The sequence below is a fragment of the Daucus carota genome, chromosome 8, assembly GCF_001625215.2.
Source record: "Daucus carota subsp. sativus chromosome 8, DH1 v3.0, whole genome shotgun sequence".
Lineage (NCBI taxonomy): Eukaryota > Viridiplantae > Streptophyta > Magnoliopsida > Apiales > Apiaceae > Daucus > Daucus carota.
The window spans coordinates 30,957,381-30,973,593 of NC_030388.2; the positions used below are offsets into that span (position 1 = coordinate 30,957,381).

Here is a 16,213-nt window from a genome sequence, read left to right on the forward strand (position 1 = left end):
ATGAATATTACATGTGTCCGCATTGGACTTCAACTTCATCGTTTTATTACAAGTACAGTGGAGGCGCATAGCTCGACTTAGACTCGAACTCGTTACCAAAATTAGTAGAAATCTAAAAGTATTCTAAGACACGAGTAACGGGGTATCCACTAGGCTAAGCCCGAGTAGAAACTCGAGATCATTGCAAAGAAAGACTCTGTCTTTCGGCAATGCTAAAATCTCAATGTAGTAGTGTTAGATAGTCCGACCACAGAATCGGATACAGAAAATTAAAATGTTAGCTTATGGACATGCTAACATAGTAACATGTTATGTTATTCATCAAATTATATTGCAAATTCGAAATTTTTGACAATGAAAGTTGGGAAGCTTTCTTCCAAGTCCTCCCCTCTCCAGAAACTTCCAAATGCAAACTCCCCCTTCCTAGTCATATCCTCCAGCACATTTTCAATTCTCTCCATGCATCCAATACAACATTCCTCGCACGAAACTTCCTTGAATCGAATCCTGAATGATCCAGACTCAAGACTATAGCCCCTGACCTCCCCTGCGATGGCGATTTCTTCTTTCTTCTGGTGCCTTAGCTTTTTCTTGACATATTTTTTGGTCTTTTTAATCAGTCTGCATGGAAGTTTCAGCACGATGAAGACTACGATCTCGAGAATTAGGCATTGGCAGCAGCAAGATATGACAACACAGTCTGCAGCTAGCATGTTTAAGTCCTCCATGGCTTGTTGAATGACAGAGAGATTAATTAGAGGGGCTGGAAGAGAAGTTATGTTGAAGTTATAAAGAAAACAAGTCATTTCTTGGGAGGGAAAAGATGCCTTATCCTCGGGGGAGGATATTGTCAAGGGTGAAGCAATAGGATATAGAAACTTGCAAAGTTCTGGCTTGCAAGACAACAAATCACATGGATATCTGTTAAAAAGTTTTAATAATGTAGTTACTGGTTCGGAATGAACCAAAGTAATGTCACGATCTTAGTGCACAAGTCTCCAATATCAGCTCCAATATCAGTTGAGCGGAAAAGTTCTAATAAACCCTCTTATCCTATTATTCAATAAAAAAACTTATTTACATTTCTGATCGAGCTCCTTTGATTGTGAATAAAATTATGACTTATAACTTAACGTGATTTAATATGATAAGTTTAAAAAATTAAGTCACTGAATATAATATCTCAAACTAGATTCTGACTTTAAATCAGTTTCTAACTTAATTCTAACTTTAAATCAGTTTCATACTTATTTATAAATATATACATTTTTCAACTTAAAATTAGAAACAGTTTTAAATGCCGAACATAAAACCGCCCCCTCATGATCAAGGGAGCATATAAATTACCCTCCTTGTGTAATGATATATCCCAAAGTCTCCGGACCACCTATGACATTTAATTTTAGTAGGCCAAGGAGCACTTATCTTAGGGGGTTGCTAATTATTAAAGGAAGAGTAGAGTACAAGGAAGCATAAGCTGTCACCATTGTCTAATTGCTTGCACTTGATGCTTTAAAGATACCTAGAACCTATAGAAAACCTCTTGTGGTAACTTGAATTCTCTCTTTATTTGATGTCCTAGAGCTTTTACTTTTAAAGAAAGATATCACTTGGCTTACTCTCCATTCATATGTAGAGTAGCAGTTGGCTCCTATGAAATCAAGTAGTTCTGCCCAGAAAAACTGAAACTTTAAACACATAAGCAGCCACCGGTTTTCAGATCCCGCAGGGAGATCATCAATGAGAATCACAAAAATGTAAGGATTTGCTGCAAAGGCTTGAAACTGGAGATCCGGAAGGGGGAAAAAACCTAGTGCCAACAAATGCATTGTAAAAAAAAAAAGATATTCTAGACGGAAAAAAGTTCAATAAACCCGGCAGAGTTCATGTCAAAATTGGTTTCTGTAAACAGCTCATGATTTGCTCAACTATCTTGGTAGGCTTTATATTTAGGTTACAAAATTCTCATGTTCTTGAAGTAAGACCATAAGTATGGTTACAAACAACATTAGATTATCTCGCATATTTAAGATGCAAACATCTGCTACCTCCAAAAAAAAAAAAAAAAGTCAGATAGCATTTCAGCTTGTCAGACTTGACTTTCTTCTTGAAATGATTTCAGCTGCCCAGCTCTTTCCAATATCAGTTTGAAATTTCCCTGCAATTCAAATTAGTATACGGAATTTTCAGACGTAGTTATTACTTGAATTGTTTGGTTTATACACTAGTTAAATAAGATTATAACATTACCCGCTGTCGAAACGAAAAACTCATCCAACACCATCCCATGCTCTGTAACAAAAAAGTAACGCCAACTTAATTAATAAGCACACAAACGTCACAAAATAATTGCTCAATAGACAACAACACTTGATAATTGACTAGGCTGAACACATTGATCTAAAAAGAGATATTCATTTCACCCTATTGAACTGAGTTTCAGCCTTCAAATTTACAACAATCGATAAGAGGCAAAACATTTTCTTAACCAATCACTTGAGCAACGAGAGGTATAGGAATCAATAAGAGGCGAAACAATTTCTTAACTAATCACTCAAGCAACAAGAGGTATAGGACATCTAAGTTGCACCGGGGGAACTAGTAAATTATTTACTCTATAGCACCAATATTATAAACCTTCGTACTACAGAAAGATCCTTCCTTGTCAGAATAAAAAATCTACATTAATCATGCATGCATCAATAGCAGAGACTATACAACAGTTGATGTCAGTGTGTTGGTCATAAGCAAAGAAATGAGACGCACATTGGTGCATTGGTGACATATTAATAACTGACGACATACAATCTCACTGCTCACATTCGTAATAGCATTTTCGCAATGCATATATGACAATATATTTAAAATTGTGGCCTCACCAGTTTCATATTCCAATGCTTGCAGAATCATTTCAACCTACAGAAAGATAAAGCAGGTTAATATATATATACAAGGAACATAAAAAAAAACATAAACTCTCAGGTAAATAATTGAACTCTGGACATATATTCATTACACATGCAGGCACTTTAATAATAATTACACTTTACAAAAGGGAGAAGATGGGACTAATAGATGCATCATAAATTCAATGACGTGAAAGTCAAGTGGTTCTCGTGTACCAAACATGCAGTAAAACAGTTATAAATTAGCATTACAAACTAATTTTTAATTACTAGATACAAAATTTTACATGATACAACAGGGTTTCTACATTAATATGAGACTCAACACTGAGGAAATGCCAGTAGGTTCATACTTTGTCAAAATCTTTCACTAGATTAGCCTCTATGGAAGAATTATTTTCATATTCTGCCCACAGCTCCTGGATCTCATCAGCTGTTACAAGCAGAAGAATATATATGTTAGATACACTAATCAGCTGGCAAACAAATTTGTTTTGATATACTTAGTGCCGGTCAATACCCCTCATCCCTCCACCAAGAACTTTGCACATTTCATTTAAGGCCGCTTGTTCCATTCTACTCTTTTCTACTTTAGGCACACCATCAGATGGTGTAATATCTCCAACAATGGCTGTAAAATGCGAAACACAAGAAACCAAAAAACATTTTACTAAATACTTACATATAAATCTATACACAAAGTTTAGACAACTGGGCGAGTTAACTTGCACCAACATATATTGATTGTCCCGAATGACCACTTTGAATTTACAAAACGTTTATGTTCATTTTAGATACTGCAGGTGGTGTGTGTGTGTGTGTGTTTTGTGATTTAATAAGAGAAGACTGAATTAAAAAATGTACCTTCTGCAATATCATGCACAAGTGCTAACTTGATACACCTATCCAGACCGAGAAGAGAGCAGTGAAACGAAATAAGTAATTCAGTAGAAGAGTTAAAATGCACAGAAATAACTTGAAGTATATAAAACCAGGTGACATAACCCAGATGAATTATCTTGGTCTCATTTCGGAAACATAAACAGATGACAAAATAGATAAGAACAGGTCAAAAGGGTAGAGCTTGACAGGGTATTCCCTTGAAGGACTTTTACACTTACAGGAATCTAGAGCCTATATGATAAGAGCAGATCAAATATACAAAACACCCCCTAGACTCACTTTAATTAGTCCATCCAGATATCAGATTAAGTTTATGTCAGCTAAGACCTTTCTTTAACTATGTGACTGCTAGGCCGCCTAGCCTAGCTGAAAACTGGATTGGCTTAGTTAGTATACATAAAGTAGCAGAGATGGGTTTCCTTCTTTACATCTCATTCAATATCTAAGGAACTACTCTGAGAAGCTGGGAAGATTTAAGCAGATAAATTTTAAGTAGATATAGGCCCATCCATAAGTTGCAGACAAATTAGCAACACTTTGTTTTTGAGGCAATAGAATTATAGAGAAAATGAATAATTAACAAATAACATAATATAACAGAAAAAAGTATTTAATTTTGAAGAACGAGTGTCGACCTCTCTCTATTCACACCAGAATTGTCTCCAGCAATTAACGACATCAATGCCATACGGTACATATGATCAGCAATGGATTCAGGACCCTCAATCCCATGATTGATCCATCCTTTTCGTTTAGTGGTCTGAAAAATATTTACGAAGAGCTGAGTAATGCAAACTAAATCACATAAACCTCCATTATACATTTCAGTGATTTATTCATAAGACATACAATAAAATCATTACTCATAAGGCTTGACCACATGTTTGTATGATACTAAAAGCAGTGACTTCAAGGTTATTCCTTAAAACATACTCTGGCCCATAGGGTTTGCATACAATTAATACCATATTCTATAGTGCAACAATCACAATTAAAGACATATATGCGAACTTCTTTGAATATCTTAAAAGAAGGGAAGAAATCAACTTCAGATAAATCAGAAACTGTGCAGATTAGTTTTTTAAGAAATAAGTCAAGGCATGATCTTTAAATATAAGGCTCCTAATTTTGACAAAAAAAATCTTATAACTGGTATCATAACAATCAAGTTTCAGCCTTCAAGTTCATTAGCTTAAAAAAACTAAGAGACAGTTGCGCAATATTGATTTTAAGAGACGTGGGATTAGATTTCTCAGACACCAAAAATCTGTTAGTTCTTCATAAAAATTCACATGATTTCCCATAAGAAAAACAACTTGATGGACATGAACATAGTCCAAGTACAATGTCGCACCCATCATCAAAGTATTAACTATTCTTAACTTCTGACACGGGTAGATCCTTAGTTTAGTTGATACCGTTTCTTCTCCTCTTAACTAAAACAACATAGTATACAGAAATACAACACAATAGTAATACTTCTCCCAATTAAATTGTCCCTACTTCCCTTCGGGACAAAAAATAATTCAACAATAAGTTCACATAAATTAACTACAACATCTCCCAAAATGCAAGGAATACAACGATTCCAATAAATATAAGGCCGCGCTCTAGCAAGAACAATCTTGAGAAAACATAACAACAATTGTTGTGCAATGTGCGCCTATTATGCACTAATTTTACACATTGTTCTGCAAATTTTTAATAGTGCATAACAACAAAAACACACAATTCTAAACAAAACACTTGCAAAATTTAAAGCATTATAGGCAAACAAACAGACCTTAAGGCTGTGACACAATGTGAGAAAATCAATAGCAGAGGATGAAGAAGCCCCTTCATCACCATCACACTGAAACGCCTTTTTGGGCCCAAACCCATCAATATTCGGGTCAGAAACAATATCTTCAGAGCCTGATTTGTTGATTTGAGCCCGACCCACCACAAGATTTGGATGATCAATGCATAAAAATGGAAGCTTTAAAGAGGGGCGTTGAAATCGAGGTGGGTTTGTAGAATGATGAAATGGTGAAGGGGTGTATTGAGGAGAAAGTGCAGATTGATTCAAAGCCATTGTGTGTGTGTGTGTGTGTGATTTATGTTGTGAAATTGTTGTGGGAATTGATTGTAATGGAAGTGAAAGAGTTGGAAGAGTTTGGTCCGAAAGGCAGAGAAAAACAAGGGCCAAACAAGAGTTTCTGTTGTGAGGGAGGCCAGGTGGAGAGAGATCGTTAATTTTATTCGTGAAAAACAATTTATTATTCTTTTTTATAATTTCAGGCTTATATATAAAAATGATGAGCTCAAATTCGGGTGTTCGGAAATAACAAAAGATAAACTCATCACTTAGAATACTCAATGACGAAAAACAATTTATTTGGATAGCACCAATTGAATATGAGCACTGGCCTTTTAAATTTTGTAGCTTTTTTAGTCGACTTCTTTTGAAAATATATGTTACATCTTGAATTACCTTATTAATGTATTCTTCTTTGTTCAAAAGTTAAAGAGACATATTTTAGATATAAATTTTTTTTATGAAGATCGTTATTTTATTGGAGATGTCGAATACCACGTATGTTTTATAATTAAAACACTATAACATACATTGAAGTATGTTCTACAAATATCATGTATTAATCATAATTATGAAGATCATCTATATTTATTTTTTTTGACGAAAGATCACCTGTATTTAATAAGTAGATAATGTATATTCTGCAAGTTGAACAAATATTCTACAAACTAAACATATTTCGTAGAATAAAATATCTTATAATGTTCCACATATAACTTATATGATATTCAAGATTTTCAATAAAATAATACTAGTAATTTTATATAACATGATTTGTAAAACTATACATTTTGCAATATTTTATTTAGAAAAAATAAGTGGTCTCAACTATCTCAATTTGGTTTTATCCTGATTAAGTTTGTATATCATTTAAATTCATTCTGTTTATAAATTTTTCAAAATTTTTTTCATTTTTCCTTTCCCCCAGCCCGGTAAATATTAACGCTCCTCGTGTTGAAAACATGAAAACAAAATGAGTGCATGAGGTCACCGCCTCACCAGTCACTTGGAGAATAGTGTGCAGAAATCATTAAGCAAGCAGACATGAACATACCGTAAGATACAGTACCGTCTTTTTACTTGTTGATTGCAGAACAGCACAGCACAGCACAGCACTAAAAAAAACATGTGAAACACGAAGCACACAAGTAAAATGTGGAAAACAACAGCGCAAGCACGAGATGCATTGATTCGAGGGACGGTAATTTCAATTCTCATCACACTGCGGATCATATTTTAATTTTTGAACAGTATTTCTTGCTAATATTTTGTCTTTATATTTTCTGATTTAGAATATTTTTATATATTTATCGGATGAGAGTTCATTACTTTACATACTAGTATTGTCCGTAAACAGGGCTTAATTTAAAAAAAATATTATTTATAATTTATAAATGAGAATTTAGTTATAAGTGAGAAGTAATTTTTAATTTATGTGTTTGGATAAAAAAAATTTATGTTTATAACTGGTTATTTTCTTTTCTTTTTTTTAGAGCAAAATCTTTTCCTATTTAAGTTGGTACATTAATTATTACTACTACTTAATTGAATCAACAACCACTTGACTGTATAAACAGCCAAATATGTATGTACCATACTGTTTGGGAATGGAAGACGATGACCGGTAACTGTCTACCTGACATACAAATATGGGGTATATTATCAACCAAAACATTATAAAAGAATTTAATTTCTCAGTTCTTGATACAGATCGATTATAATCGTTGGTTAAATTTGGCTATAATCATTGGTTAAATTGAACCTGTAAAACATTATGTATAATTTGTTGTAAGACATTATAGTAGTGTTGGCTATATTTTTTATATTTGACATGGAATGTGATTTTTTCAACAGTTTGGCTATATTTTTTATATTTAGTATGTCAACTCATTTTTTAGCTAAGAACTTTGTATGGTTGGAGAGCTCCTACAGTATTTATCAGCAAAAAATTAATTAGGATTTCTTTCATCTCACGCTCTTCTTCGCGAATATGAGAACATCAACATACTATCAATAAAAAAAACTGTTGAATAATTTAATTCTAAATTTTTGATGCATGTATCCATCCGGACTCATTCTTAAAAATGTCACGTGCTTTTTACTATTGAATGTACACTACTAAAATTGTGTTGTTTTGCACTGGTAATCCAATGCAACAATCATTCCACTATTGACTAGCTTGCTTGATACTTGATGTCTCTTCTGAGACAAGTTAAGAAGATAGAAATTGTGGGGCAACACGGAATTCATCTCACTATAAAGAAACAGATGAACATACTTGATTTTCCAAGTCACCAAATATGACAATGAATCACAAATTATCCTCAGAAGCCAATATCTTCTTGATTCTCCTGCTCTTCACAGCATTTCTGATATGCATTAGCCATAAGTTGATACTAATCAAGAACTTGCTTCTTTATTTCTCAAAAATCTCGAAAAAAAGGTACCCGAATGGGGTAAGACAAGGCAGGTACGTGAATGTGGGCGAGAATGCATGTGAAGAGTGTTCGGTTTGTTTGTGTGAAATTAGTCAAGGTGGTGAAATTATGCAACTCCCTTGTGATCATATTTTTCATGCAGTTTGTTTGGATAAGTGGTTGGTTTCTTATGGTCATTGCACTTGTCCATTTTGCCGTGCTTCTCTGTTTCCTTCAGCGGCGCCTTCGCCATCGTCTGGTGCTAGTACGGTGTTATATTCGGGTTCAGACGTCGAGGTTTTGTCGTTCAATTTTTTCGGTTCTTCTCCCAGACGAAGAAATTCTTGGGATCTCATGTAAATTGCACCTGCATTAGACTGTCACTCGAGAGTTTAGCTACTTGATTAACTAATTAATCTTTGTAAGAATGGCTAGTGCCTTTCTGGCTGCCGGGAAGAGGAAGTGGGCTTCTTTTTGTTAGAAGTCGGCTTCTGATTTTCTTAACTCGTTTGTGTGAAAAAACGGAAGTAAGAAGTTGAAAAAGCTAGTGTCTTTTAACTTCTCCTTTTCGGTCATCTTTTCTAATTAACACCCTATTTCTTTAGATTACAAAACATAGTTAAAATTATCCAAACACTTAAATAACTTACAATTCATAACCTGCTTATTACTTATAATCCACTTCTTTACTTTAAACAATAAGTAACTTCTTTCAAATTTAGCAAAAACATCTACTCTTTGAGCACAGCTCATACAGAATAAGGCATTACATTGTGTGCATCCAAGGACCGGCAAACAAATCTGAGGCTGTGACGATGGAGTTCCCGTATAACAATATCTGTAGCCCCAAACTTGACGTTTGAGTAGTAGCGATAACATGACATTTGGAAGCAGAATTCAAGATGAAACGAAAGATCACAATCACTGCAATGATAGAACCAACAACTTGTATTTATTTCTTCAGAGCAAAACTCACAATTTTTATAACTTATAAAAATTATGACAGAGATCGAGTCTCTACAACAGAAGGTCAGCAAAAAACATGTCTTGCGAAGCACTGACATATTAATTTACAGTTCAAAGAAATTTTGCATCTCGTTCTTGTTTAATTTTCATATATTTATGAAACATATGCAGGGAATGCAACTAAAGGAGGAATACAATCGACTAAGACATCATGTAGAATTTTTCTTCATCTATGTCTTGACATTTCCCCTCTCTTCGACGTTTAGGTATGCTTAAATTTGTGCTAATGAAAACCATGATGCTAACAAAAACAGATAATGGAGATCTCCGGAGGTGGAAAGTTGATCTCAGCTGATTCGCAAACCATAATCCACGAGGACAGTGTCAGTCCATCCTCCGCGTCTGCAACCACCTCTACTTGCCCTCCACACGACTACGAAGGCTTGGATACATCCCTCAAGTTGGGGTAACTTAGTTACATTTGTCAGTGATTAGCAAAGGTTGGTTTCTAATTATCATTAATATAGCCATGAGCCTGTCATACTTTTACTTTTCTGCAGATTAAACTACTGAGGTGAGTGAAGGAGCTAGGGAAGGCAATAGCATTGTCCATTGACTAGCATCAGATTAAATTGTTTTAGATCCAACTTTGTGTATTGAGCATTAGAGTGAATTCTATCAGTGGTCTGTGAATTTGGTAGTAGCTTGCAACTTAACAGCAACAATGCTAGGCTGAATGCATGATCAATACAGTATTAACTAGTGAAAATGTTGCAAGTACTCCCTCCATTTTAAACGTCTATCTCGCTTTTTTGTATTTCAAAATTTCATGTTGAGAACCAGTCCACGTGGAATATTGGGGTGACACTAGAGAATCCTTTTCTTTTATTTGTTTTAGAGTCACAATTTGATAGACTCTTCCTCCTCTCGTCATAAAGCTATCTTTCACTCACTTAACATTAGAGGCCGTTTGGAAACATGTATTTTATTTCAAATGACGGGATTTGAGTTGTCATTTCAAATTCTCATATTTATACTAAAATTTGAATGTCTGGATTCCAAATTCTCAAACAGATTATTTGATCAAATCCAGAATCTCAAATGAAATCCAGGTTCCCAAATACGTCATTAACTTAGTCTTTATTCTTTCTTTTTTGTCGAATCTTAACCATGAAAGTCAGACAATGTTGGCTTCATTTCTTCACCGGGCTTGGACCATGTCTCCGAACAACCTCAGTACATATGGCGCATAGGATGTGTGACTTTGTGAATATATAGGTACTGTACAAATCTTCTTCCACTTAGAAAAGTAAGATTCTTGGTTGCAGAACGCCACACATATAGCAAAATGTGCGCAATAACACTCTCTACGTGTTCGGATAAGTTGCGAAACACGACCTCCATGCTTATTCCGAGTAATTCTTAAGCACATTGTGCTCTAGGATCCTTACTTTGACGGAAAGAATTATTAGACCCCATGGTATTTAGAAGCCCTTTTTATAACAATTATTGAAGTTGTTAAAATATCTCTGACAAATCTGACAAAAAGTCTTTAAGAGACAAAACACTCTTGTTAGTATGTGATGTCAAATTAAAATGTTAAAATTTGATAGTGTTCGACTCGGCTCGATTACATCCGTGTATGGACCTAACAATACATAACATAGTTTTATGAACATGAATATATTATGTGAAGTTGATATCCAGAAATATCAATATTGAAACGTTTTTTATAAAAAATTACTAAAAATCATGTGTAATAGAAAAAATATATAAATTTAATTATATGACAAAATTGACATCCTTGGTGCCGATCATAGAAATGCTCTTATTTTTGTCTCTCTTTCGAGGGGATCATATAAAACAACAGAGGCTGTCTGGTGTAGAAAAATGTTCCACCTACCAATAACAATTCATTTTCATGCTCACTCACTCTTTCTATCTGATTTCATATATAGCAAAGCTGATACATATTTTAAACCATGCACCTCATCAAACACCAAAATGCTGAAATCATTTCCAGATGACAATATTTTCAAGATCCTCCTCCTCTGTTTAGCCCTTGTTCTCTGCATCAGCCACAAGTGCAAGTCTCGGTTCATTCGAATCAAGAACTTGCTTCTCTATTTGTCGCGGCAAATTATCAAGAAAAATTACCCGGATGGACTAACACGAAGCAGGTACGAAGAAAACGGAGCAGAAGGATCAGGTGATCAAGAATGTTCGATTTGTTTATCGGATTTCAAACGAGGTGATGAAATTATGCAACTCTCGTGTCAACATTTTTTTCATGCACTTTGCCTAGACAAGTGGTTGCTGTCTTATGGCCATGTCACATGTCCTTATTGTCGAGCTTGTTTATCTCCATCGTTGTCGTTGTCATCATCGTCTTCCTCAAGCACTACTACTGTCTTGTACTCGGAGTCGGGAGGCGAAGAAGTAATATCGTTTAATTTCTTCGGTTCTTCTCCTTCTAGAGGAAGAAATGTGTGGGGAATCATGTAACGCAGCTGTGTTACACGATCACTTCATAATTGAGCTAGTCTATTGACATATTTTCTTATTTTTAGGAACGGCACATAAATATTACCCCTATGTCTCCTATACTTTATAAGAGTCTCAAAATACGTGAACGTATACTCTCAGGGGGACAGAGGGAGTATTAGTTGTTATCCTCTTTTTATCTTGATAATGAGAGAGGGATGGAGGGAGTATTAGTTGTTATCCTCTTTTTATCTCGATAATGAGAGAATAAAGTTCTAGCATGAGTAGACTGACTGCAATTTTTTTCTGTCGGCGAAAATCCTACCAGAACACCTTCTACTTGTAATAGATCATGAATTATATCAGAATCACTCGATCTTGTTTTTGAAAAGATTCGAGTCCTCGACTGTGATTAAGCCCACCGTGTTTGAATGATCTTTGCCCACAGCGGCGTAGCCACCGTACGTAGGTCCAGCCTACTGATGGCTCACCCTTAAATTCCAGTTGTTAACATTTTTCTTTCCTACAGTGAGGGGCAGAACCACGGTAGGGCCAAGGCTGGGATGGCTCAGCTTCAAATTTCATTTGTCAATTTTTGTTTACTTATTTTCATTTATTGAAGTTTTAACGTTAAAATTTAGAGAACAATTTTACGAATCTAACAATCACTGCGATAAATTTAATTACTCATGTACAAATTACAATTATCTTTCTGTTGATTTTTTTGTTAGATCATATACAAAATATTATGTCAAATTCATGTTTACATTGGTGGACTCGTCTCTATGTAGAACCAACTCTGTGCAGTCAGACATGTAAAGAACAATTGCGTGGTGCAATAGCAGCCCACACAAATAGACAAAAGAAAATAATACTAAATGCACGAAAAAGATTGGAGATAATGGGTTACTCACTTAGTCTCCAATCTGATAGATGGAAGGGAGCAATTAAACGTACACGGTTGTATAACAGAGCTTTATAACTATCAAATCCTGATCGTTAATTGGATTAGATTTACGGTGCTAGGAGCGTCACTGATGGTGTACACCTACCCCGGTTATCCAACTGTGTATGTGCAATCGACCCCGATGAATAATTATAAGCTAATGCATTCTGCCAGCATTGTGGCAATAAATGGATAACTGCAATATGAAATATGCATATGCCTAGCAAACAATCAGGCTGCTGAGGAAGCTGAATCAGAGATAAACCAACTGCATCCAGAAAGATCATTAGAGGAGAGGAGGCCTGATGAAAAGACATTTCAGCAAATGATCCAACTTGCTGAGTAGTGTCGAATGTGACACTGAAGCACTTACACAGGAGTCTTGTTTATTACGGAAACAGCTCCTTACTCTTTTTTTTAACATAGAGGTATCACCTCTTTATGATCAATATGGAAAAAAAAAACAGTCCCTACTCTTAGACATGGTCTAGAAATATTTTACCCTCGTCGACTCTGCTCTAAGCGAAATATATTAGATATTATTAATTTATAATTTGGAATACGGCTTGATATACAAGAATTTTCGCGCTATTTTAGAATACGGATAATTTGTAATACGGCTTGGTATACAAGAATTTGGCGGGGACATGCAGCCTTCCCAGATTAGCAACAGAAGATCAAGTTACTTAAATACCAAGCAACTAAGCAGGACGGCAGCTTATTAAAATAACACAGCAAGTGTATGAATGAACAGATGGTGTCTCTTTCTAGTAGCTCATATTTAAAGATCCAAGATTGCAAAATCTTTAACTTTCACCAAAGCATTCTTGTTTAATCTTTATAACTTTGTTTCTTTGCTCATCAATTTCAAAAGCTTGATTACATAAACATTTACTGACCTGTCAAAGATAATATTATCTCCCAAGTACATGACAAGTTAAAGATCTCAAAAATAAAAAGGATTACTGATCCCGTATTCCACAAATTCGAGATCTCAAAAAAAACAAAAATGACCGATGACCTCTTGATCAGATAGGATCATATTCACTTCTCTGGCCAGAGACCGAAATTTCGAATTTTAAGAAAAAAAATAAGATTGAGGGGTGTGCCTGATTATTAAAAAAGAGATAGCAAGCTTTAATGCCAAATGCATACATAATTGATCATTATTCATTGATTAACAAAAGCACAAGCATAATCTATACCATTACAACAAAAAAGTGGAAGAAACAACATAATTTCAATATAAACAGATACATTCACTTCTCCATTAGCTCATTCTTAAGGATCTAGAATTGAAAATTGATAATTTAACTTCTAAAAATATAATTAACAATATAAATCTTGTGTTACTTGATCATTAATCTCAGATCTTCAAGATTTGATTCCCATCTTTCTTACTTGCACTTCTCCAACCATGATGATGATGACTGAAAATCCATCTCCAAACCTTCTGCCCTTTACTCCCCTTGTTAATCCTCTTCTCATTCACTGTAATTCTGCATGATCCTCCATGTCCAGCCATCTTGTTCTCCTTCAAATTCCCAAACTTTCTTCCGTTATCTGAACTCGAAATCGGAAATTCACTCATCTTAGAAACAGAGTACTCTGTTTTCGCCTCTGTTTTGGGCTCGGATGAGGATGATAAATCAAGCTTCAAGTCAATAAACCTTGAATCATCCATACCACTAAACTCACTCTCAGGAAACACACACTTCTTCAAGTTGAAGTCCTCAGGCTCCAACAATCCTCTACTGAATCCACTCTTTCTAGGCTCAGAAAAGTCCGAAATTTTCGCGCTTTCGACATCCATTAGGCCTTTGCTGAAACCACTTCTTCTGGGCTCAGACTCATTGAAATCAGAAATTTTAGCACTTGAAAATGCAAAATCACTGCTTTCATGATCAGGGTCATGCAAGAAATGATTCCCTCTGAAACTACACAGAGATCTTGATCTAGAAACACCCATATAATCAGACACACACATATCACTTTTCTCACACACACCACTCTGTTTCTCCCTTTTCTTCCTAAACAATTTCCCGAACTTCCAGAACTTATGGCTCCTCTTGACTTCAGTACAAGTACTATTACTCCTCTTCAACATGATAACTTCATCATCAGATTTTTCAGCTTTGAGCTGATCAGTCTTCTCATTTTCAATCAGAAATGAGATTCTGCCAACACTTCCAATCTCCATAGTACTACAAGAATTTCTGTAGGATGAAACATCAGAGCAAGAACATGAAGACAGCCTTTGTTCACCACAATCTGAACAAACCAACTTGATCAGCCTTTCTTTAAGACAGTAGGGACATATTCCAACTGAAGTAGAAGACGGGTGTTTTTTACATGGGAAAGAATATGCATAAAAATCTGGATAGTTATTCCCACTGGATTCCTCAACAGACTTGCCTCTTTCTCTCATGACTTCTTGATCAAGATGCTAATAAGATCACAACTTTGTTCTCTCTCTCTCTCTCTCTCTCTCTCTCTCTCTCTCTCTCTCTCTCTATGATCTCTCTTTCTCCCCCAACTGTGATCTTTCTCCCAATCTCTCTCTCTCCAACTATGATCTCTCTTTCTCCCCCAACTGTGATCTCTCTCCCAATCTCTCTCTCTCTCTCGCCCCAACTATGATCTCTCTCACCCTCTCCTCCAGTCCTCCTCACTCCAACTATGATCTCTCTTTTGCTCCCAACTGTGATCTCTCTCTCCCAATCTCTCTGTGGCTATGTGTTACAAGAAGATACTTGTTGAAAAGAGATAGATATATATATACAATTAATAAGATATCATAGCCCTGCATTTCAAGAAAAGGACAAATGAAACAGATAACATGTAGGGGACTATTAAGAATCTCTGGTGAAAATTTTTTGGCCTTAAAATTTGGTTTTATGCAGATCTTAGAAGGCTAGTTATAGTAAGAAAAATACAAACAAGGTAGATTTGCAAACAGGGAGTGCACAGAGACAAAAGGTCGAGATAACATGCCTTCTTAAATACTGTTGTGTCTGTTTATATAATAGTAGGGACATGTGTTGTTTACTTTCTAAACGGCAATTTGTCAAGCTCACAAAAGCTTTGTTTTGAATTTATGGTCGTTTTCTCATTCTTGCTATCTGCAGTTTTGAAATAAAGGGAAAATACCCTCCTCCTCCCCTCTCATAGTCTCATTTTTATAAAAAAAAATTATATTATTTAACAAGCATTCTAAAAAATATATAGAATATAATTTTATAGCTTATTTTTAAAATTTTCTTCTTTTATAAATATTTAAACATTAAATTTATAATTAGAAAAAAAATAGAATAATATGTGGAAAAAGTCTTATAATGTGTGCCAATCGCAACTACCTAGAAGACAGATGGAGTATAAGAAGCTCGTTCAGAACATACGAACGATAACAGTACATGTCCAACGAAGAAAAAAAGCTAAATAAGTATGTTCAATGTTTTTCATCACTGAACATATACTGCTAACATACGTATACAAGGAATCTAGACTCATGTTA

The 16,213-nt window shown here is 35.0% G+C and overlaps 3 protein-coding genes across 3 annotated transcripts; all 3 read right to left on the reverse strand.

Annotated features, from left to right (window-relative positions):
* Positions 1-92: 92 nt before the first annotated feature.
* On the reverse strand, positions 93-955 carry LOC108198941 (uncharacterized). The gene has a single exon (XM_017366714.2). The coding sequence runs from the start codon at positions 804-806 to the stop codon at positions 327-329; it is 480 nt and encodes a 159-aa protein (XP_017222203.1). The 5' UTR covers positions 807-955; the 3' UTR covers positions 93-326.
* Positions 956-1,847: 892 nt separating this feature from the next.
* LOC108197469 (uncharacterized) lies at positions 1,848-6,041 on the reverse strand. Its single transcript, XM_017365102.2, has 8 exons — positions 5,593-6,041; positions 4,445-4,569; positions 3,771-3,808; positions 3,427-3,537; positions 3,260-3,339; positions 2,880-2,916; positions 2,251-2,292; positions 1,848-2,158 (listed from the first exon to the last, which is right to left on the reverse strand). The coding sequence occupies exons 1-8, from the start codon at positions 5,881-5,883 to the stop codon at positions 2,082-2,084; spliced, it is 801 nt and encodes a 266-aa protein (XP_017220591.1). The 5' UTR covers positions 5,884-6,041; the 3' UTR covers positions 1,848-2,081.
* Positions 6,042-14,065: 8,024 nt separating this feature from the next.
* LOC108198556 (uncharacterized) lies at positions 14,066-15,127 on the reverse strand. Its single transcript, XM_017366309.1, has one exon. The coding sequence runs from the start codon at positions 15,125-15,127 to the stop codon at positions 14,066-14,068; it is 1,062 nt and encodes a 353-aa protein (XP_017221798.1).
* Between the last annotated feature and the right edge of the window lie 1,086 nt (positions 15,128-16,213).

Coding starts and splice junctions, on each gene's coding strand:
- LOC108198941 (XM_017366714.2), bottom strand. CDS start 806: ATGACTTGTTTTCTTTATAACTTCAACATAACTTCTCTTCCAGCCCCT.
- LOC108197469 (XM_017365102.2), bottom strand. CDS start 5,883: ATGGCTTTGAATCAATCTGCACTTTCTCCTCAATACACCCCTTCACCA. Junction 2,293..2,879: donor AGCATTGGAATATGAAACTG/GTGAGGCCACAA, acceptor TTTTTGTTACAG/AGCATGGGATGGTGTTGGAT. Junction 2,159..2,250: donor GTTTTTCGTTTCGACAGCGG/GTAATGTTATAA, acceptor TTTGAATTGCAG/GGAAATTTCAAACTGATATT.
- LOC108198556 (XM_017366309.1), bottom strand. CDS start 15,127: ATGAGAGAAAGAGGCAAGTCTGTTGAGGAATCCAGTGGGAATAACTAT.